The sequence below is a fragment of the Mus musculus genome, chromosome 13, assembly GCF_000001635.26.
Source record: "Mus musculus strain C57BL/6J chromosome 13, GRCm38.p6 C57BL/6J".
NCBI classification, from domain to species: Eukaryota; Metazoa; Chordata; class Mammalia; order Rodentia; family Muridae; genus Mus; species Mus musculus.
In genome coordinates this window covers 68,870,460-68,892,731 of record NC_000079.6, presented here as the reverse complement: position 1 = coordinate 68,892,731, position 22,272 = coordinate 68,870,460, and the positions used below count along the sequence as shown (strand labels likewise).

Sequence of the window (22,272 nt, the reverse complement as noted above, 5' to 3'; positions counted from 1 at the left end):
TTCCCTTTTGTTGATTAACAGTAGTTTCATGACTGCAGTCCTGGGAAGTCTTTTATGTAGGATTCAGGGATTACAGGGATTGGATCAGAGAGAAGGTGCCATGGTAGGTACTGCAGCCTACATTCTCTGTGAGCAGGGGCTGCTCCCAGATTTACTGCAGCTGCCTGCTATGAGAATCTGGCCAGTGTCTGTCTAATAGAGAGCTGAAGGGTTTTGTTTTTTTGTTTTTTGTTTTTTTGTAATTGATTCATTAAATAGAAAAAATGTGAATTCAGAAATCAACATGTTTATAGTTAATGGTGAAGCTAATTATACCAAAGAGGACAGTGAACTGTTTAGAAATGCATTTTGTGAGGTGCTTTTGAGGAAGATGAGCTTGTGTCACACTAACACATATAATAGACATTTTGTAAAGACAACAAAATTTACGAAGCAGTTCCCACATCGGGTGCAGCCCTGAACACTGCAGTCTTGGCTCTTAGTAAATCAAGGTGTGCTGTTAAAGTACCAGTATCCTTCACTGTGTAAGGGGGGGCATTAATCTATAAATAGGAACTATAAACATGATGAGTGAAGTTGGTGAGAAGCACTAGATGTGTCATGTCTTGCAGAGTTCTTAGGGCAGACCAGAGAAGGCCATCATCTAAGAAAGAAAAGCCATAGATCTCTACACTCAGAAGCACAAGCTTTGCAGTATTATCTGGATAAGGGAAAATAGAATTTTGAAGCAAGGTCGATCAGAGGACACATATTAAAATCAGTTCATGGGTACTTGCCTTGCTAGGAATGATCAGCACTCAGGGAAAGCATATGCCATAAGTGAACTAGTCGTGAACTAGTGAAATCAATATATTCACATCTATAGATTTGTGCCACAAAATATTTGTTTTAAAAAGCAAACTGATCATATAAAAGTAATCCACTTTTATAAATATAACGTTAATGGGACAGAGGAGGGATATGTAGCTTTGGTATGGATTTAGACCAGCTGAGCTCTGCTTATTGACTTGGGAGATAATACTACAAATACGAATCAGGTGTTTGCATAACTACAGTCATCTGAGACCTTCTATCCTCACTTCCTGATATATACTAGAGGAGTTCCAACACTGTCATTTTATGACTGCCAGGGAGAAAAGGTGACAAGATATATCATGCACCATTTATTTTTTCTACTCTAAGAGGACACACTAGTTGTGTTTATGCTTCATAGACACTTATGAAACTTCCCCTAACCGAGAAGAAAATGGTGACAGGAAGTTGAACTGGTTGTCTTGAAACATGGAGACAGGAATTGAGTGGATACAAACAAGAAAGGATTCACTGAGCTGTCAGAGGTCAGAAGAGGGAGAGAGTGTGTTATATAAGCTATATTCTTGCCAGGTGGAAAGGCCCTGAGACAGTGTCATGGATGTCAGGCAGAACAACAGACAGATACCAGGAATGTACACAGGAAGTTCAAAGCCAGAAGAGAACATGGCTAAGGATAAGCTTTGGTGGTATGTGCCTTTGTGATTGGAAACTGGGCCATCACCAGATAAAGTGAGGTGGGTACAAAAGGAACAGGTCAGTGAGCAGAGAGAAAAGCTCTGAGAGCTAGAGAGGAGTGGAAATCGAAAGTCAGGAAGATGTGTGTGTCTTGCAGAGGTTCAGTGAGAACGAGTACTTGTGGCCCCTTTACTGGCATGAACATGGCCACTTCAGATACTCTGCCACCTGCCTTTCCTGCAGTCTTGAGAACAGTGATCTTGCTTTGATTTTGAGGCTCTTGTCCCACACAGAGAGAAAAGTACAGCTAAGAGGAATCTCATGTCCCCATGGTAACATGGAAACCCTAGAGACTGCAAGAGAAGTTTCTGGAGCATTTTGCCCAACATGTTTTTAGATGTGCCAGAGCCATTTACATACAGTGCTCTTTGGAGTTAGAAACTAGACCTAATGATCTGAAAACCTATTGAGATTAATAAGGTGTAAAGGCCATTCCTCCGAGAAGCCTTAAACTTGACTTCCATTGGCCAAGTCACACTGGTGGGTGACACAGGGGTCTTTGCCTGAGCTCTTGAAGCACCAATGCTGGAACCCTGGGCTTGATTTGTTGCAATTGCTTACCTCAACTTTGGAAACGTAATCGTGCTAGGTTAGCCCTCAGTAAATGCTTGCAAAGGTTAGTAACTGACTTGAAACAATGTGATTGGTTCCCTGAACATTTTCTTCATATACTGGCCTCAGGGAGGCTTCCTGAGGGAGGCAATCCTGTTCTGTCTGGACAGATCATTGCTCACTGCATAAAGTGCCCCTGAAAGCAGTGCTGGGTCTCATCCACACACAGAACAGGAAAAACGGAATGTGTGTCATGCTGACTGCTAGTGCTCTGCCGAGAGCAACATCTCCATAGTCTTTTATTTTGAAGAGGCAAAAGAAAAAAACATGTTTGCTAGAAAAAGTATGGCTATGTTAATCTGCTCACCCACATTTTTTATCCTGACAGCCCATATAAATATAGCTTGAAGGGGAGGAAGCGGGGGCTTGAAGCAGATGGCCCACACCAAACTCAGGCTTCCCGAGGACTTCTGGTCACTTTGCCCACCCACGATGGCTTTCTCCTTGGCTGTCATTCCACGATGACAGAACTTGCAGCAAATAGAGAAGATGTTTAGAGCCCATTTCATTGTCTCTTCAGAGTGGGGCTGGGTAGGAAGGGTGGCCCTTCTCTCAGCCATGAAGACAGCTGGCATGCATGGCAGACTCATCCCCTCAGTTGTAACGGCTCAGAGCTGTGATCGAGCCTTCGCTCCTCATTCTGTAGGAGATGCTGCCCCCTCAGAGGAACCCATGCTTTTTTTTTTGAGGAATGAATGGATGTCCTTCTTAGAATGTCCTGAAGAAAATAAAAGGACACGTTTTAGGAATTCAGTTATTTTTAGGCTGTAAACGTCTTGTTTTCTGTGTAGTCTTGCAAGTGTGATGGTAATACAAAGACAGCTTGCAAAGTGCCATCCTGGAACCATAGCATGGAGGTAGACAAGACCTTTATGTTGTAAATGTGCAGAATGGGCAAGAGAAGATGAAGCCCACCACTCTCTGGGCTGCATTGTCCTGAGTCTGTGGTCACCAGAGCCTGGTGGTCATTCACACTTGGACACTCAAAGAAAACACACACCATAACAGTTGTGGTGATCTGGCCATGCCCACACAGCTGACCAGGTCTCTGTGTCCTCTTCTCATGGTGTATATGACTGTAGTCACATGCCTTTCTCTCCCCTGAGGCCTATGACCTCAGGCTCTCTTGCTATAGTTACCACATGCTTATATTCTCTCTCTTGCTCCTCTGTCTCTGGCTCATTTGCAATGAAAAAAAATGCTCTCATTTTATTACCTAGTAAGCATTTTCATTTCCATTCTCAAAATTTCTCTGAGTGGTTTCATATTGATTTTTATAAAAGTGAAATTCATAAAATATAAGTTAGCCATTTTACAGTGAAGAATACAGAGACATTCAGTACATTCTCAGTATTGGGCAATGGACATCTCTGTCCAACTCAAATGCCTTCCCATCACCCAAGGGAAGTCTACAATTGCTGTGCGATCTCTGTGCTTCTACTGCCCCACAGGCCTGCTCACAGACCTTGCCAACCAGGTCATCAGCATCTGCTTCCTGTCTCTGGATTTACTAACTACACATGGTCTATATAAAGCGAATCTTACAATGTGGAGCCTTTGAGGCTCTTCCACATTGTATCATATACCAAAGCTTTAATCCACGTTATTCGTGAATCACATTCTGGTGTGCAGATATGACAGGTGATATCCACCCACTGCTGGGTATCTGTGTTCTCATCTTTTAACTGATATGCAAATCCTATGATTAAAATGTACATGCATATATTTAAAATATCATTCTAAGGAGTGGAACCATAGGATCAGAGGGTCATTCTATGTTTAATCTCTTTGCCAGGGAGCACTAACCTGTTCCACTACAGCGGGACCATCTGCACCCAAGCACCTTTGGTAACTCAGAAGCAATGACTCCAAGCCTCAGGGATGCGAGACCGGCTTTGCTCTTTCACACAAGCGCCCCCAAGCTCAGTCTCATGTATGCGGTAGTTTGTTTGCTAAAATTTGAAGTCCCACACAAGAAACCGTTTCCCCATCACAATGGCAAGCTAGTTTTTTCTCCCCTCCCCCTTTTAATCTGTGTATATGCATATCTGTGCATGTGCTACAACAAATATGGCGGAAAGAGAACAATCTCAGGTGTTGGTTTTCTCCTTCCGCCCTGACACAGGGTTTGAGCATTTGTTTCAATGACCCTCGTGAGTCTAGCTGCCCTGCAAGCTCTTGGATATCTTCTATGTGTCCGCTTCCTATCTTTCCACAGGACTCTGTGACTACCACACCCAGATTTACGTGGTTCCAGGGATTCAGCCTTGGGTCCTCGCATTTCCACCGCCAATGCTTCCTGCACTAGGCTTGTTATAATTCAGTGTATTTGTTTGACTCTATATTGTGATGATGTCGTTTCTCAAATGAGGGTGTTGTCGTCTTCGGCCTCCTTTAATGATAACTGAACCCGGGATTTTCTGATGCTTCATTGTTTTCTTCCCTCCACAGGTGTCATTCTTCCTCTTCATCATCTTCGTGGTGTACACCATGCTTCCCTTCAACATGAGGGATGCCATCATCGCCAGCGTCCTCACCTCTTCATCTCATACGATAGTGCTGAGTGTCTACCTGTCTGCAACACCAGGGGCCAAGGAGCACCTGTTCTGGCAGGTGAGTACCCTTCCTCGTGGGAGCCACTGGCCTTTCAGAGCTCTTCCTAGCATCGGTCGGAGCTGCCAGGGTGGATTTGTTGGCTGCTCCTTGACATGGTCTGCAAGGGCTGCTGAGCCTTGTCCTCCTCCACCAGGGTCATTAGTCACTTAGCCATTAGCAGCAATTAGAAAATGTTCACAGAATAATTGTGTGTGTGTGTGTGTGTATGTATATGTATATATGCATATATGTGTGTGTGTGAGTGTATACACACCATTTTGCTGATTGCTGAGTAGTGATATAATTTTGGAAGCAAAGGTATACATTGGAATCTTATTATAGATTATAATTTTTAGGACTCTTACTTTTAGTATGAGACATCATATAATTAGAAGCATAAATCACCCCCAACATCTCTCTTTACAGAGTATTGGGGGGAAAAACACTTCAATTTCTCAGTCTTCTGCCAGATCTATGAGCATTAAAAAGCAGAGTTTTTAAAATGCTACAGCGGCAAATTTGTGCTTTGCTCATAAGTGATATTTCAAGAAGCTGTTCTATTTAATTAGTTAAAAGCATTTTAAAAGCTATTTGATTCCCTTTACGTGTATCCATAAACACGAGAGTTGGCGATTTGGAGTTCTTCCTAACAGTGTCCTTTTTTATGAGAAAAAAAAATGTATGTTTTATTTTGCTGTCTTGGGGTAGTCACAACAAATATCTCCACAGTATAAAATGTACTAGGTATACAAGTTTCAGTGTGATGAGCACTGTGCCCATAGATGGGGTCATTTAATTCTGGGGCGTGATGGAATTGAACCAGAGCCTTGGAATGCTGTGTATTCCTCTTATTGCTGAGCTGCATCCTGACTTAAAAAAAAAAAAAAGGGAGTTTGAGATATAACCAATGTGACGTCTGTGGAGGGAGAGAAACTGGGTAGGTGTTCATGGGGTGAATACATATGACTAACTTCTTGGTAGTCAGGAAGAAGAGACGCTGAAGAAGGGTCTGGGGGACAAGTATATCTTCAAATACATGCCCTCACGCCCACTGTGACCTGCTAACTCTGAGAAGCCACACTCCCTAACAGCCCATCCACCCTTGAACCAATCCGTGGTTTAATCTATTCATGAAGTTAGAGTGCTCTTTACCCATTCACCTGTGCTCTGCTGTTTTGAAACCCATCCTTCAATACAAGAGCCTTTGAGGTCATTATGAAACTCAAGGTATAATAGCATCCTCTGTCCGCAGTGAGAGCAAAGGTGATAGTCTCCAGCTTTACGCTGTGTACTGGATCTGTACCACCTGACGAATGGAGGCCAGCCAGCACTTATTCAAATGGATGAAGGTGAAGTATAGCACTTTAGAGTGTCGGATGGTGTACTAGCTGGTTTTGTGTGTCAACTTGGCACATGCTGGAGTTATCACAGAGAAAGGAGCCTCCCTTGAGGAAATGCCTCCATGAGATCCAGCTGTAAGGCATTTTCTAAATTCATGATCAGGGTGGGAAGGCCCATCCCATTGTGGGTGGTGCCATCCCTGGGCTGGTAGTCCTGTGTTCTAGAAGAAAGCAAGTTGAGCAAGACAGAGGAAGCAAGCCAGTAGGTAACATCCCTCCATGGCCTCTGCATCAGCTCCTGCCTCCAGGTTCCTGCTCTGTGTGAGTTTGAGTCCTGACTTTCTATGGTGATGAACAGCAATGTGGAAGTATAAGCTGAATAAACCCTTTCCTCTCCAACTTGCTTCTTGGTCTTGATGTTTTGTACAGGAATAGAAACCCTGACTAAGACAGATGGGCCAAAAACAAACAAACAAAAGACTTGATTATTTATCAGAGCAGTTTACATACCTGTCACTATAAATGTCGTCTGTGAGACATAAAACATGTTCCTCTCATTATCTGTGCCTTTTAACTCACATCTTCCCTCTTTCCAAAAACCCAAACTCCATACAACTCCCATGGCATTCAAGGGAAAGATGATCCTATGGGGGGCCTGAAAGAGTTCCAGAAACTCCTGTGTGCAGGTTCCACTCATGTTTGCTCCTCAGCTCTGCATTTCATACTGCTCTCTGCACCCCTGATAGATTTCCACTTTCTCCTATCAGTGGTCATACCATGCTGACTGCTAGCACCAGGAAGCTCAGCTTCCTCGGTGAGTAGCTGTGTGCAGTAACAAGTATAGAATCCATTCAGCCCATTAACATTCTGGATACAACTGTGGAAAAGCTTTCTTCATGCTCACACTGGCAGCAGGTCCCTCGGATGTTTCATGCTTTGTGGCAGCTGTGTGATGGAGGTTTCCACTGGGTACACACTTTCCAATTTTTTCTGCTTTCTTCATGAGGAAATGAAGTATTATATCTTGGGACAGAGGCTTTAATTGCTCTTATAGCAATAAAACAATTATGTAAAGAGAGATAGGCAATGCTTTATAAAGAAGTAGGTGTGTTTCAGGTCATTGCATTTTGTATTGAATTGTTTTTTTTTGATGCACTGTTATCTTTATTAGTGAAAGAAATTGAAAAGAGATTAGTATACAACGTTTTTACTCTTTTCTCAAAACTAGTAGGAAAATATGCTGGCTTGCAGCCAGAGATAAGATAATTGTGGAATTATATAAATGACTTTAACATTTAATATATGCTTAATGCTATAGTATTTCATTTAAAGATAACATTGGAAAGAAACCAAGACCCTGTAGTCAATTTCTGATGTCTTCAATAACTCCATGATTCCAAGAGCCAACAAGGCAGAATGCAGTAATGGATTCAGAAGGGGGGTTGTGCAGTGTACAGAGCCAAGCATTAGATGAAACAAGGGAAGTCTTATGGAAGAGTTGGGGGAAGGATTAAGGAACCCAGAAGGGATAGAGACTCCACAAGAAGATGCAGTCACCTAACCTGGATCCTTAAGGGCTCCCAGAGACTGAATCACCAACTAAAGAGCATACATGGGCTGGACCTAGACTTCCTGCATATATGTAGCAGATACACAGCTTGCTCTTCATGCAGGTACCCCAACAACTGAAGTAGGTATATACTCTGACTCTGTTCCCTACCTGTGGATCCTATTACCCTAACTGGGATGCCTTGTCTGGCCTCAATGGTAGAGGATGCACCTAGTCCTGTAGTGACGTGAGCTGCCAGGATGGGATGGTACCCCAGATGGGGAGCACCACCCTCTCAGAAATGAAGGGGAGGGACCATGATGGGTGGGGTAATTAGAGAAGGGGAAAGAGGGTGTTGCTATTGAGATGTAAAGTGAATAAATAAATTAATTAATAGAAAATGTGTTTTTAAGAGATGGGTTCATGTTTACGGTATGAAGGATACGCTTTATTATGCTTGGCCACTGCTGGAAATATAAGCTAAAATTACCATTGGATTGTGGGCAAAGAAAAACACTTCCTTGGATTCTTTTGATGCATAGTACTTACAAATTAGAAAGCTGTACATTTGCTGGTTAGATCACTATGGTGTCTTGTTCAGAAAAATATTATGTAAAATGTAGGATACTGCTCAAGTGTAAAGAAAGGTTTTGAGTCCTGGATGGGTACTGCTCTGATTTTAAGCCACCATTTCTCAACCTGTGGGTCAGGAAGAGCCATTTTACAGGTGTCACCAAAGACCATTGGGAAACAGATGTTTACATTACAATTCATAACCATAGCAAAATTACAGTTATGAAGTATTTAGGAACTAACTTTATGGCTGGGGATCACCACAACATGAGGAACTGTTAAAGGACCACAGCATTGGGACCCTTGAGAACCACTGCACTAAGCCATTAGCAGAGGTGAAAATCTGCTTAGTCCATATCCATACTAAGAATTTTGTATTATGGTGCCTCTATTGGCATGGGGAAATCTCCGGAGGTCATGTCTGATGTGTCTGTTGAGTGAAATACTGACTGAAGAGCAATCCACTCCTTGTCCATGCTTCCTATCAGAGTTAAATGCTCTTAGGAAATTCATCTAGCCAGCATTTGCCTCAAAGCATTCTCATGCCATGATAGAGGAAATTTACTATACATACACACACACACACACACACACACACACACACACACACACACACACACACACACACACACATCTTGCTTGGCCCTAGCTATGTCTAAAATTAAGGATCTCTACTTCTTTACATATTTATTTATTCATTAATTTATTTTATTTACCAACATGGGGTTTCATGTATTCGATTGGCCTTGAACTCTCCATAGCTGAGAATGACCGAATGACCTTGAACTTCTCTTCCTCCTGCTTCCGAAGTGTTGACATTAGAGGTGTATACCACAGGAAACAGAGTATGGCTGCATGCTCAGTCAGCACTCTGAGAACTGAGTTGCATACTCTATCCTCTGATTCTTTGTAGTGGAGAAGGTTTAGGGGTAACATTTAGGCATCAGGGACTTTTTGGTTTTGTTTGGTTTTGCTATTGGGATGTTAGCATCATATCAATGTCGGGCCCACATATTGACAGCTGCATTTGTTGTTATACATACTATTATTAATATAACTTTCCATTGCTGTAATAAAATGTCCTTAACAATCAAGTTAGAGGAGAAATGGTTTATTTTGGCTTACAGTCCCAACAGAGATATGGTCCACCATAATGGAAAAGACACAGCAGTAGGACTTTAAGGCCAGCCCGGCAGTCAGGAAGCTGCTGGTCACATTCATCCAGCATGCATGTGTGTTTTTTGACCAATAGTTGCAAAAATAATAGCTTCTATGATTCTTAATCTTCTTGTAAAGCCAGTCTCCCACATCAGACACCACCATGCCCAGCTTCCTCTCTGCAGACCTGTATACTCTGCAGGACCTAAGGATCTATCCATGTGAGGTTGCCACTACACCTGCAGTATCTAGAAGAGAAGGAAGAAGCAAGGATCACAGGAGAAGAGACGGGACAAAGAAGCAACAAATTTTGAACGTATCACTGTTTGTGGGGGAGGAAGAGAAGAGTTTCAATTGGTCACTGATTGACTCTGCTTGGGAATATGTTCTTGTAGTTATTTTCTTTTTATTTTCCTACTGTGTTTCAAATAATTTTTTCTTTTTTCTTTTTCATGAATGTTTATGGAACCTCCTGATTATGACCATATTCTAGACTTCCAAAATAAAGATAGGAAGGAACTACAAAGCAGCAGGCACCTGAGCAAAAGTTCTTACTTTGCCCACCTACGAATACTTATTTTTACATGCTCAGTTAAGTAAAACTACCATAACCTTTTAGCATTTCACAATTGACTAGAAAATAATTCTACTGTTACTTGTTGGATACTAAGTGTTTGGTTATAATTCCTAAAACATGAAAACAGCAAGTCATTTTTGCTTACCTTTAAATCAAAGTAAGCAAATGAAGTCAGCAAAGGCAAGACGGGACCACCGCTCCCCTGTTATGCTGGCTGCATCCTGACTGAGTCTGAGGAGTGGACGGGTAAGCAGCCAATGAAAGAAGGGAAAAGACTGGAGTCTTGCCTCACAGCCAAAAGTAGTGGTCCAACACTGAAGCTTGTGCTGTGAGCACTCTTGCATCTTAAATATGTATCTTGCCTTTCCATTTTCTTCACTTTTAGAGGTCCTCATGATAGTTCCCACAATACCTAAGCAACTTCAAGAAATCTTCAGGCATCCCTGTCTATGCACCACGGCTACATTTTGTATTTGAATTTTAGTCACTCTTATTGAATCTTTACTTCCTTGGCATTCACAGCCCATTCTGAATTTTCATTTCATATATCTTTCCTTTCCCTTGGGAGAGGAGGGAAATTTGAATATAGATTTATTTAAGTAAGTCGGTTATATGAGAATCCATATTTATGAAAAAAGATGAGCTAAGGACTGCTTATTGGTTTGTAACAGGATTACTCAGATATCAGGGAAATTGGTACAGGAATCTTTGACACTGTGGAAGCTTTAATATATTTAAGTTGTGAAAACGTGGAGCGTTTTCACTGCATCTAATGTGAACAATTGTCTGTGGCGAGTCTGGAATCAATGGCAATGTGGATTTGTTGTGTAACTGAGATGAAGTGTAATTCAGGAAGTGTCTATTGGTGTCTGGAATTAAATTGCATTTGAGGTCTAATCTGAGCAGCTCAAAGGAAAAACCTCAGGTCACCAGCTGCCCAGTTCTGGTGTTGAGGAGACTAATTACCAGCAATTTGGATCTCTGTCCTCCTGCTTGTTTTCAAAGAAGTATCAAATATTATTTTTCCACAAAGAAAAAATATTCTTTATATTACAAAGGTATGGATTGAGTCTAATTCATATCTTGTCTTAGTAAATGGTTGCTTATGTAATCTGAAGGCATTTGGTTTTGGAAGGAAAGGAGGATTGGAATAGGGAAGAAGAGAAAATAGGTGTGTTTTGTGAAAAAGTAGATCATGCAAATAAAGTTGGGAGCAAATGTGAGAGCAAATCTCCTTTTCTTTTCTTCTCTTCCCTCTCCCTCCCCACTCCACCTTCATGGCACTGCTTTGGCTGAAGACAAGTTCCACCTTGGCCAATGGGGGAGACAGAAGAAGTGAGCAACAGTAACTCCGACCTCAGAGCATAAAAATCACACTAAAAATGTTCCAGCAATTTCTAGAGTGAAAACTCAAGAGTTTGAAACCAGATTTCATGTTTGTAGTTAGCAGCCAATTTTAGAATGAGGTCTACATTTGTTCTTCTTCTACTAATTGTCCCCAAGGTCTTTATGTATCGTGTGTGTGTGTGTGTGTGTGTGTGTGTGTGTGTGTGTGTGTGTGTGTGTGTGTTGTGGGTTAATGAACAGAACACTGTCCTGTTCTTAAAGATTTGATAAAGGGTGCATGAAAGATGGATTTTCTGAAAAATAAAGCAAGATTGTAATTTGTGAACCATGTCTATCCTGTTACTGGTTTTAGCATCTGGACTGTGTAACTTCCATTCTTTAAGAGAATGTTTCTCTGCACACAAGTTATACTGACAGTTCTATCAGAATTTGCTCTGCACCTTTCACTGGCATTTTATTTGACAAGCCTGGAGTGATTTTCCTCCCATCTCCACTAATTCATGTGTCTTTGGTTTGTCCCTTGTAAATATCTGCAGCTCTGATAATTCCAAAGGTTTGCTTTAAGTGGAGGAAGATAGTTTGTGATGTACTCTGATTTGTGATATTCACTAAAACCTTGATCATTATTCTTTGAAACACACAGAAGGGAATGCGAAGATGAGAATTGTCAGTACAGGCTCATATGTTTCTCCCCTTCTTCTGTGAAGCTGAACACAGAATGAAGCTTTTGTTATATGCATTAATCATTTGTCCTTGGGGTGGGACTGCAATAATCATGAGGAGTCCTCTCTAGGGTCGAACATGACTCTTGAGGGTAGTTTGGAAAGACAGAGTTGTGGCTGAGTCTAATGATCTAAAGAAATAGGGATAATTGGTAGAAGAAGAAAAAGAAGAAGAAGAAGAAGAAGAAGAAGAAGAAGAAGAAGAAGAAGAAGAAGAAGAAGAAGAAGAAGAAGAAGAAGAAGAAGAGGAGGAGGAGGAGGAGGAGGAGGAGGAGGAGGAGGAGGAAGAGGAGGAAGAGGAGGAACAAAAACAAGAACAAAAACAAAATGAAAAACAAGAACAACAAGAACAAGAAGAAGGTAGCCCTTGCCCCTGACTGACCATGTTGTAGAGATGCATTCAACCCATTTTATTCAGTGAAAGACAGAGTAGATAGTTAGTTCATTCATTCCAACAGCAGCAGAAATGATGAAGCAAGGAAATAAATTTTAAAAAAATTAACTGAACCAAGCACGTAGCACTTAAAACATCAAGGACTGGTAATAATGGCTTACTGGTAGATATACAACATTCCCAATATATACAGTAAGTTGGATAGGCCGATAACAGAGGGAGATATCAGGAAATGAGAAAACCTATCCTAGACTTCACATCTCCTGAGAGATGAGAGACCTTGGTGGACAGACTCAAGGCTTGGGTTCACCATTGCTAAAATTCCTCTCTGAGGTTCATTAACATTTTGATATAACAAGGAGCATAGGAGCTGGGCAGAAAAAGCTTCATGATATCAGGAAGTTTCTGGGTTTAGATCTCACTTCTGCCTTAAACCTGTGTGTGGTGGATATGCAGGCGATACACCCAAATTCTCCCTCCAGCCTATTATACACTTCCTTTCCTCTCCTTCAGTCTTGGTGCTAGGGAACTGCTAGTAAACCCAAATCTCTGGTTCAGAGTATTGTATGTATCGGCAATAAGAGAAACATGCTGATTCCATTCCATATAGGGCACTGATCACATACTAAAGAAATACCACCCAGTTCCAGCTTTGTGAACTAATGAATTCACTAGGGTTACTCCCAGGAACATGGATGTTATTTACAGGAGCAGCTGCATCACCAAAAAGCATATAGATAATAACTCACAAAAGTAACATCAATGGGCTTCCTTATGGAACCTGTAGGGAGTTGCATCATAGAAGAGTCTCTTCTCACTAGCAGTTGTTTGCGGCACATACAACCTTGGGCAGGGGACATGTGAACCTTGTAAGTTTTATGAACATCCTACAGCAGGTAAGTTTCATGAGCTACCGGAGTATTATGATCCTCTGTTGTCACCTGGACAGCTAATGAGGTGGTATGGCTGCTGGCCTTGGTGCTGAGTACATAGGCTATTGTATTCGTTGCTTTTTGCAGTGCTGTGATCACAATACTTGGCAGAAACATGTTATTTCAGGGAGTTTCAGGGAATCTGTCTATCATGAAAACAGGGGAGGCATGGTGTTTTTCTTGGTAAGAAGAGTGTATGGCACCAGGAAGCAAAGAGCACATCCTCATCAAAGGCTTAGCTGTGACTTTTAAAGGCCTATCCCAACAAACCTCTTTTGGCCAGCTAGGCTCAATCTCCTAAACATTCCACAACTTCCCAAGGTAACTCTGTCACCTGACTTCCAGGTACTGGATGTCCAAGCCTATGAAAAATTTCAGATTCCAATAATAACAGTGGCAGGTACTGTATATAAACAGCCCACTATCAAGCCAGGGTAGTATTTAGCTCTCAATAAATAGCAATAATACTGTAGTTTTACTTAGTTCTATGGTTTCACAGACTTTAAGAGAAATGAAACATAAAAATACTCCAGGCAATCAAGTCACAGTCAAAGCTGAATAGGGAAGGAGGTGGGTCTCACATGTGTGAGACACTCTGAGCTGAAGTCTGGTTTTGATTATCCATTCTGTAGTGTGCTCTCCTCAGATCCAAGATGGCACGCTTCATGCAACTTGGGTTTTCCAAGCCCACACCTCACTGACAAGAAGTCTGCTAATCCCCAAGAATCTGAACTCCTCTGGGTTTTGACAGCATGACTTTGGAAACCCTCAGGGACAGGCTCACAAATGAACATCTGTAGGTGGCACAAAGGCATCAGTGCCAGAGTGAATGCATAGAGACTGACTTGCCAGTGGGGTGGCGTGGACTCCCTTTGGCATTTTTTTTTCTGAAGTTCTTAATTCCAAAGAAGCTCACTGCATCTTTCAACCAGCCTGGAGGAAGGTTGCTTTCTCCTCATGCTCTCCAGCCCTGTGGTACCCTGCTTAGATAGACTTGACTATACACCAGGATTATAGTGTATAGTCTTGAGAACAGGCAATGGCTTCTTTCTGCATCTCTCCCACCTCTGCCAGCTAAGATACAGCATCATTTCCCAAGGGCCACTGCAACAAAATCACTACAAATGCCAGTTCTTGAAGTTAGAAATCCATAAAACCTCACGCTTATTCTCCCACAGACACACACACACACACACACACACACACACACACACAAAACCAAAGCATTGGTAAGTTCTGTCACCTCTAGAGACTCAGAATGAAAATCTGTTTATGTGAGTGTTCTTGCGTCCAGTGGGGGTCAGTTGTTCATTAGGCTCGGGCTCCATGAATCTATGCCTCTTCACATGCTATTTCTTCTCTGCATCTTCATTTCTTCTGCCTCTCATGGGGATAGTGGCTGTAGTAATAGGACCCATCCTAAATCAAGAATGTTCTAGTCACAACTTCTGTGGTTTGATCTAAAAAAAAATTCTTATTTTCCCCCAAATTGTATACTGAATGTATACCTAGTGTTATACATACATACATACATACATACATACATACATCTACTAGGTATACTAGTATGTGTGTGTGCACACGCACACCACCACTCATGACCTTTCTTGGTGTCTATAGATCTTTCTCCTTTGATCTGCTTTCTCTAGACAAACAGTAATGGCATTCATTGTCAAGTGGATCACTTTACAATTCAAATTCCTCATTCTCTTTCAGCTGGTGCTCAGGCTACCTCTAGGACAAAAACATCCAGCCTCAAGACTGTGAGGTAGACCATCTGGTTTAACATTTAGTTTAGTAGGGCGGATTTTCTTCTAAACAGAGATTAGCTTCAGGGTTAAGCCAAGAGAAGTTTATAATTGGAAGGAAGGAATCATTTGCTTTTATTTGCAGATGGTTTTATCCCTCGCCTTTTCTTTAAAGAAGGAATCTTGAACTGTTACCAAAACACTTGTGTACCCAGTGTGGGCAAGACTGTACAATTCACCTACTTCCATAGAGTTGAATAAACCTTGGGAATCTATAATTATCCCTATGGAGGCATGCTAGGTTTATCCTTAATTTTCTACCTTTTTTTTTTTTTTTTGGCTGGAGAGTTATTGAGGAATTTGCATCTGTCTTGAGAATGGCGAAAGTAAACATCCCATCACTGCCCTTGGCTCTGCATGATTTTCTCATTCACAAACTTTAAACTACAGTGCTTAGTTCATTAGCTTAGACTGGGTTAGATTTAATGAGATACCATCTTCTATTTTTCCTGTAAAGATGTTTCTGCTTATCTACTCTCTCCACAGATGTTTGTTTTGGTAAAATATATTCTCTTATAAATACCAACTTCTCATTCCAAATTGAGGAATCTATTAATGAGTTCATTTTTTATATTTCTATTTATTTTTCCCTGGCTAGAGTCTTCTTCATGAATCTCTTGTCCGTATTCCAACTTTAGATCCATCCAGATAACATTTTGCTTATTTTATTGCTCCAAATATGGAATTTTGGATGTACATATTATTTTATTGCTTTCCAGTTTGTGTTATTTTATTTTGTGTTTTTGTTCATGAGTATCTCAGTTTTCCTTTGCTTTGTTTTGTGTTAAATAACTCATATTTTTCGCAACTATATAATTACAAAACTCATAGTCTTTGATAGGCCCCTTACCATTTTTCTACATAATTTAAACTTCATTTGCATTTCCTTTTTTGCTTAGAAAAACTTTTGTTGTTGGTTGTAGTGATGGGTTTTTTGACAATATGCTTTTTTGTTGTTGTGTGTAATTTTCACATTTATCACCAATTTTAGTTTTATTGCCTTAAAGGTTAGAGATGGTGTCCTGCTTACTTTTAATGTATCCTCTTGAAAAAGACTTCTATTTCATTTTATTATTATAATTCATTATTATTATTCTATTAGTTTATTTGTATTTGTGTACATGGTATGAGTGTTTGAATGCAGGCATAGATGGGCCCTGTGCATGTATTGCAGGCAGGACTCAGCTCTTTTCTTCTCTCTGGTTTTTGGGGGATGGAACTCACTATCAGGCTTGTGTGGCAAGAGCCTTTACCCAGTGGGAATACTCCCCACCCCCAGCAGCCCTGTTTCTGCTTCCAACATAGTCTATCTCTATGAGGTCCACACTGTCCATGTTGCTGCCACCAGCCCTCCTCATAGTCACAAATGCAATGGGGCACTTCAGGTGCTTGAACTACTGTCATCAGGACTTGAGTTCCAATCCCAGAATCCACAGTAGAAGGAAAGAACCAATTCCCAAGAGCTGGCTGCTGACTGCCACAGGTCATCATCATGGTTCACCATGGCCAGTGCAGATGCTCATGGTATCTAGATAAAGATCTCAGTATCAGTGTGCCTCACTCCTCACACCTTTCCTAGTTTGGCTCTGTGAGCCTCTGGGTTCAACTCCCACACACCCAAGTGAGGCCCTGAATAGCAAGGTTCCTTTTCCTGGATCTGCCTGTCAGCTCCTCCATGAATGTCCCCTTCTGTGGCTTCTCTTGCCCTACACTCTGTTGCCTGTCTGACTTTGATACTAACTGCACTCTTTCATATTGAAAACATAAATGGCTTCTGTGTTTCCTGTTTCTTCTGTGTTCTATGTGTTCCAGTTAATTCCCAGGCTGAGAAGATGGAATGTATCCTCCACGTGGTAAAATGCAAATATCTATTTCTTAGAAACTTCTTAAAAATCTGCCTTGTGTTTTATGTCTGACCCTCAAGCTAGAGCCCAAGACAGGGACCTGAGATGAGATAGAAGCTGCAGATGCTAACAGAGTGAGGGAGTTGTTTACAGTGTACACTATCTTAGATCCCAGCCCCAGGGTGATTTCCCCGAGTACTTTAATTCTATCATTTAAGTCACCATGGAGAGAACTCTTCCACTCTAATCTTTGAACATTCTTTTTTTACATCTCTCCTTTTAGCACCATTCCCAGAAGACAAGCCTGCTTCTATATAGAAAAGAAGTAGAGTTAAGGTGGGGACAGAATCAGTACCCTGCCCTAAGTAGCCATTGGTGGATATAGATGTAGTGATGGAAGAGGAAGGAATGAGGTGTCCATACTCCACTCTTCCATAAAACCTGTTATCCATTTTGATTCTCATCTTTCATGGAACATAGCACATCAGAGGTCAGCATGTGTATGTGTCATTGTGTCTTCCTTGCTTGCTTCTGCCACATATTCTGTGGACCTTGGGAAGAATTCTCTGTGGCAGAACTTGGGTCTTTTACAAGTTATTATGCTCCATCATTGAAGGTACATAGTAAATGTGTACACATGTAACTAAAGCCCTGAGATGTGGGACAATGGAGCTCACAAATGTCTAAACAGATGTAGAGACACAGCAGGTAGTGTCTTCACTATTACAAGTCAAGGAAATGGATTATTTCTCCCCTGTAATACTCACCCTCCTTAAGCATCTCTGCTGGCTGTTAAATATCTATCAGTTAATTCTGGTATCCATTGAAGGTAATTCTGAAGAGTTTGTTACTTTTCTATCGACATGATAAAACACCACGATCAAGCGCGACTTATAAAAGAAAGAGTTTTAGTTGGTTTAGAGTATGGTTCCAAGGGTTAATGTCTATGATGGAGGCATGGTGACACGGCTGGAACAGCAGCTGAGAGCTCACATTTTGATCCACACTGGAAGTGGTAGGAGATGTTTTAAGCCTCAAAGCTTGGCCCCATGACTCACCTTGTAGTGGTTTAGATGAGAATGGCTCCTATAGGCTCATGTGTTTGAATAAGATCCCTAGTTGATGGAACTGTTTGTGAAGGGTTAGGAGGTGTGGCTTGTTGGATGAGGTATGTCATTATGGGGTCAGGGCTTTGAGGTTTCAAAAGCCCATGCCATTCCCTAACAGCCCTTCCTGCCTTATGGTTGTACTTTAAGATGTGGGCTCATAACTACTGTTCCAACATCGTACCTGCCCACCTGCTGCCATGCTACCCATCATGAGCCATTGGCTTTAACCCTCTGAAACCACAAGCCCTTAAACTCTTTCATAAGTTGCCTTGGTTGCATGCTTTATCACAGAAAGAGAATTTTCCCCGAATAGTTGGTAGAGATTTCTACCAACTGAGAACCAAGTATTCAAACATATGAGACTCTGGGAGTGTACCGGCTAGTTTGTGTCAACTTGACACAGGCTGGAGTTATCACAGAGAAAGGAGCTTCAGTTGGGGAAATGCCTCCACGAGATCCAGCTGTAAGGTATTTCCTCAATTAGTGATCGGGGGGAAAGGCCCCTTGTGGGTGATACCATCTCTGGGCTGGTAGTCTCGGTTCTATAAGAGAGTAGGCTGAGCAAGCCAGGGGAGGCAAGCCAGTAAAGAATATCCCTCCATGGCTTCTGCATCAGCTTCTGCCTTGCTTGAGTTCCAGTCCTGACTTCCTTGCTGATGGAGAGCAATGTGGAAGTGTAAGCTGAATAAACCCTTTCCTCCCCAACTTGCTTCTTGGTCATGATGTTTGTGCAGGAATAGAAACCCTGACTAAGACAGGGAGTAACTCTCATTTGAATTGACACAAAGGACAACAATCCTAACTTCCTCAGATGTTTATGTCACTAGCTTATTATCTTCAGGACAATCCAGATCTTTCCATGCAATTTAAATCATCTGAGTTCTCCAAATGTACAATATTATAGAGTAACCAGAAGAAAGACGCAAAGGTGATTGAAGAAATGGGATGTGTAAGTAGGATTTCAAGGATCTGGGATTGCTGGTCATTGGAAGAAAAAGGGAACTGAAATTGAACTTCCTTCATTGAGTTAACATGACCCATAGGAGGAAGAATGGCTGGAGGTTTACTTTCATATAGCCCTATAACTTCTATCTCTGGGCCAGTATTTTATCTACTTAGTCAGGCAGTAAACAACACTGGTTTAATGTCCTACATACACAGAGGCAGTTTCAGAATATTATTGCAGGAACTGGGCTCACCAATCTAGAGAAAATTGCCTTATGTTTCACTCAAAATACTGTCAGTGAAAGGCAGCCTCGATTAGACCTGATTAATAAGGCAGAAGGAGATGGTTTTTATGAATATAGACCAGTCTCTGAGGCAGACCAGAACCTTTAAGGAGATGCAGTCTTCTGGAGATGATGTAGACTCCAGTCAGGTGGATAATTTCATGGTGGCACTCCCAGTGAAAAGTATCCCCACATAACATCCCTTAAGGGGGCCAGAGCACCGGGCAGATGTTGAATTAAAATAGTGGATGTCGGTGGAGATGTTGAGGTAACCTGGAATCCCAATGCCTACCTGTGCAGGTGTGATCCATGGTAACCCCATCACCCCAACAAATGCTGGTGAGGTATTCGATGGCAAGTGGAACAGGTGATTATCGCCATTTTGAATGCCCTCCTCTGGGAATCTTTTTTAGACATCTTCAAGAACCACAGATCATGTCTGCAATGCCTTGAAATTCCATGGGCCAGCCTAGCTTGGTTTGGTCTTGGCCCAGGCAAATGGGCTTTGTTGGTGAGACCCTTGATAATATAGAACTTAGGGCTCATCACTGGAGCCTTTCCGGCAAAAAGTGGAAACACTGACAAGACACCAGTTAAACTGCATTCACTACATGGCTTGACCTGTCTTCATCTTCTCTTCTCTCTTTCCTCTTGACCTTGCCCACCTTGGAAGTTTGACCTTTTGACCTCTAATTTTTCCAGCATGGGCCAGAGACCATGGACTTTACCTCCCAGTATGTGGCCAGCTGCTCCCAGAGTAGTCAGGGTCTCCACGCCCTACTGACCTATAGTGGCTGTCAGTGGTATCTCTGCCGTAAGCCAGGCATTTCTCATTCTTGTATGATTTGCAAGCATTGAAATCCCCCCTTGGATATCTTTCCCATTCTATGTTTGCTTTTCTGTTCATTTAACGGCTGCAAAGGCTGTGTGGCATTGCCAATAAGCCATAAATTGTCTTATGCATAGACTTCCAAATTCATCTAAGGCTTTGACTTCCCTTCCTTGCTAGAACTCTCTTCTGTGGGAAATTTCAAATCTTCTGTGAGCTTTGGTGAAGAGACCAAGAAGCGGATAGGTTTCTTATTCTAGTGTTAAGGCACATTTTTATAGGAATATTACAAATCTCCTCAAGTTTATTTGGGGGCAAACTTGAAATTATTTTTTATTATTTAAAGGGTTTAAAATCTAATATTTATAACGTCTCAAAGTAAAGATTTCCATTTTACGGCTGGCCTTTTGACTTGCATGAGGTTTAGAAGTCGGTTGCTCTCTACTTTCAAAGTTAAATATGTGCCTTCATTATCAGTCAGCCTACACTCCACAGGAACTTCAACAGGGGACCCCAAACTCAACTCAGTACTTCCCAGCTTGTGACTCTTTCATGTCTGTGAAAGGGAACACTACCTCCTCATTTTGCTCCTTCCCAACTCATCATCCTCCCAGCTGCTGGATCTTATGACATTCCTCACTCTCCCTCCACCATGTCACTTTGCCTCCTCTCAGTCTTGATGTGTGTCTGGGTACGTTCTTTCTGTCCAGGTCTTTGTAATAGCTCAGCCTCATTGCATGTCCACCTAAAGACCAGTCTACAACCATTTTAGTGCCTTCTTTTCCTTTTTAACTACTGGTAGAATAGAATAGTCTTTTGGGACTGAGATAACAATAAGCCCTGTGTAATATATCTCCAGCGACTTGACAGTCTGTCCGTCTCCTCCTTGGCATAGGATCTGAGCTCCTTGTCGATCTTTCTGTTCTGTTACAGCTATTCTGCTCTCTATGGAGCGTTCCAGCATTGACACTTAGCAGGTACTTAAGAGCAAGCTTAGGTGTCACCTGTTGGAAGTCCTCAGTTACTACAAGTATGTCCTGGGTACCTGGGTATCTGTGAGTGAGCTCTAACAGTAAGTCAAATTTTCCTTTCTCTGCCACCCATGTTTCGCTGCAAGACCCTTCAGATTCAGGCTCCCAGAAGACACCACTGCTGGATCTATAAACCTCCTGTCTGTTATATTTAGAATGTTGAGCTTATAGAACTTAGAAATATTACTTGTTTTCTATAAGAATGCATATAAAGCTGCATTCTTCTCTAAAGTATAATTTTGCTAAATCTCACAGAACTGAAGTCACAGTTTCTCCTCATTGCAGCAGCATGGTGTATAATGGCAGAAACCTTCATCCTGGAGTTAAGAAAGCATGAGCCCAAAGCATGAGCCCAGGTCCTAGTTCATTATTGGGTCATGGCTTTAAGCAACAGGTTGTCTGTGCCCTCTGCCCCACAATTCAGCTTCTCTATCTACCTGTGACCTGTGTGTGGAAGATGAAGAGTAACAGATTGGACTGGGGATGTGGGTATGTGTGGCCTTTGTCTGAGGGTGTGGTCACATGCCCACTGAGCAGCAGCCCCTTATCAGGTTTTAGCTTTGCCACCCCACCCTTTTTGCTGGCTTAGTTTTTACTAAGATACAAATATTGAGCCTTTGAAGTCATGAGAGAGCCACCATCCAAGATTTTTAGGTGGGAGAAAATATTTTGCATCTATCACAACATCTGTAGTCATTTCCTCCAACAGTTAGGGAATGAATCATATAGTGTTTAGCACTGCATTGTTCTATATCAAACAGAACAATTGCAGTTAGAAGTCCAGCAACAAGTAAGATTACATTGTCTGAGAAGTAAGCATAAAGAGTAGTTTAATTTCTCCATGAAAATAAATTGTTTGTTTTGAGACCGTGTCTCATGTAGCCCAGCATGTCCTCAAATTCCCACGTAGTCAAGGGTAACCTGGGACTCCTGATCTCCCTACTTCCACTTTCCACATGCTGTGATTATAGGCAGCTCCACCACCATATATGACTTCAAAACTAACTTATTAAATATTTTTCTAAATAAATTGTGTATTTGCTATAAATTTCGAAATGTGTTAAAACTTGATGTC

At 41.7% G+C, this 22,272-nt stretch overlaps 1 protein-coding gene across 2 annotated transcripts in view; it reads left to right on the top strand.

The window, feature by feature from the left end:
- The window catches only part of Adcy2 (adenylate cyclase 2), a 379,558-nt gene that overhangs the window by 106,869 nt on the left and 250,417 nt on the right, over positions 1-22,272 (top strand). For both annotated transcript variants that reach the window (XR_001780768.2, NM_153534.2), the window contains exon 3: positions 4,612-4,773. Coding sequence is in view for 1 of the 2 variants with exons in the window: in NM_153534.2 (NP_705762.2) it covers positions 4,612-4,773 (162 nt within the window). In the remaining variant the exon portion in view is untranslated. The remainder of the gene's footprint in view (positions 1-4,611; positions 4,774-22,272) is intronic.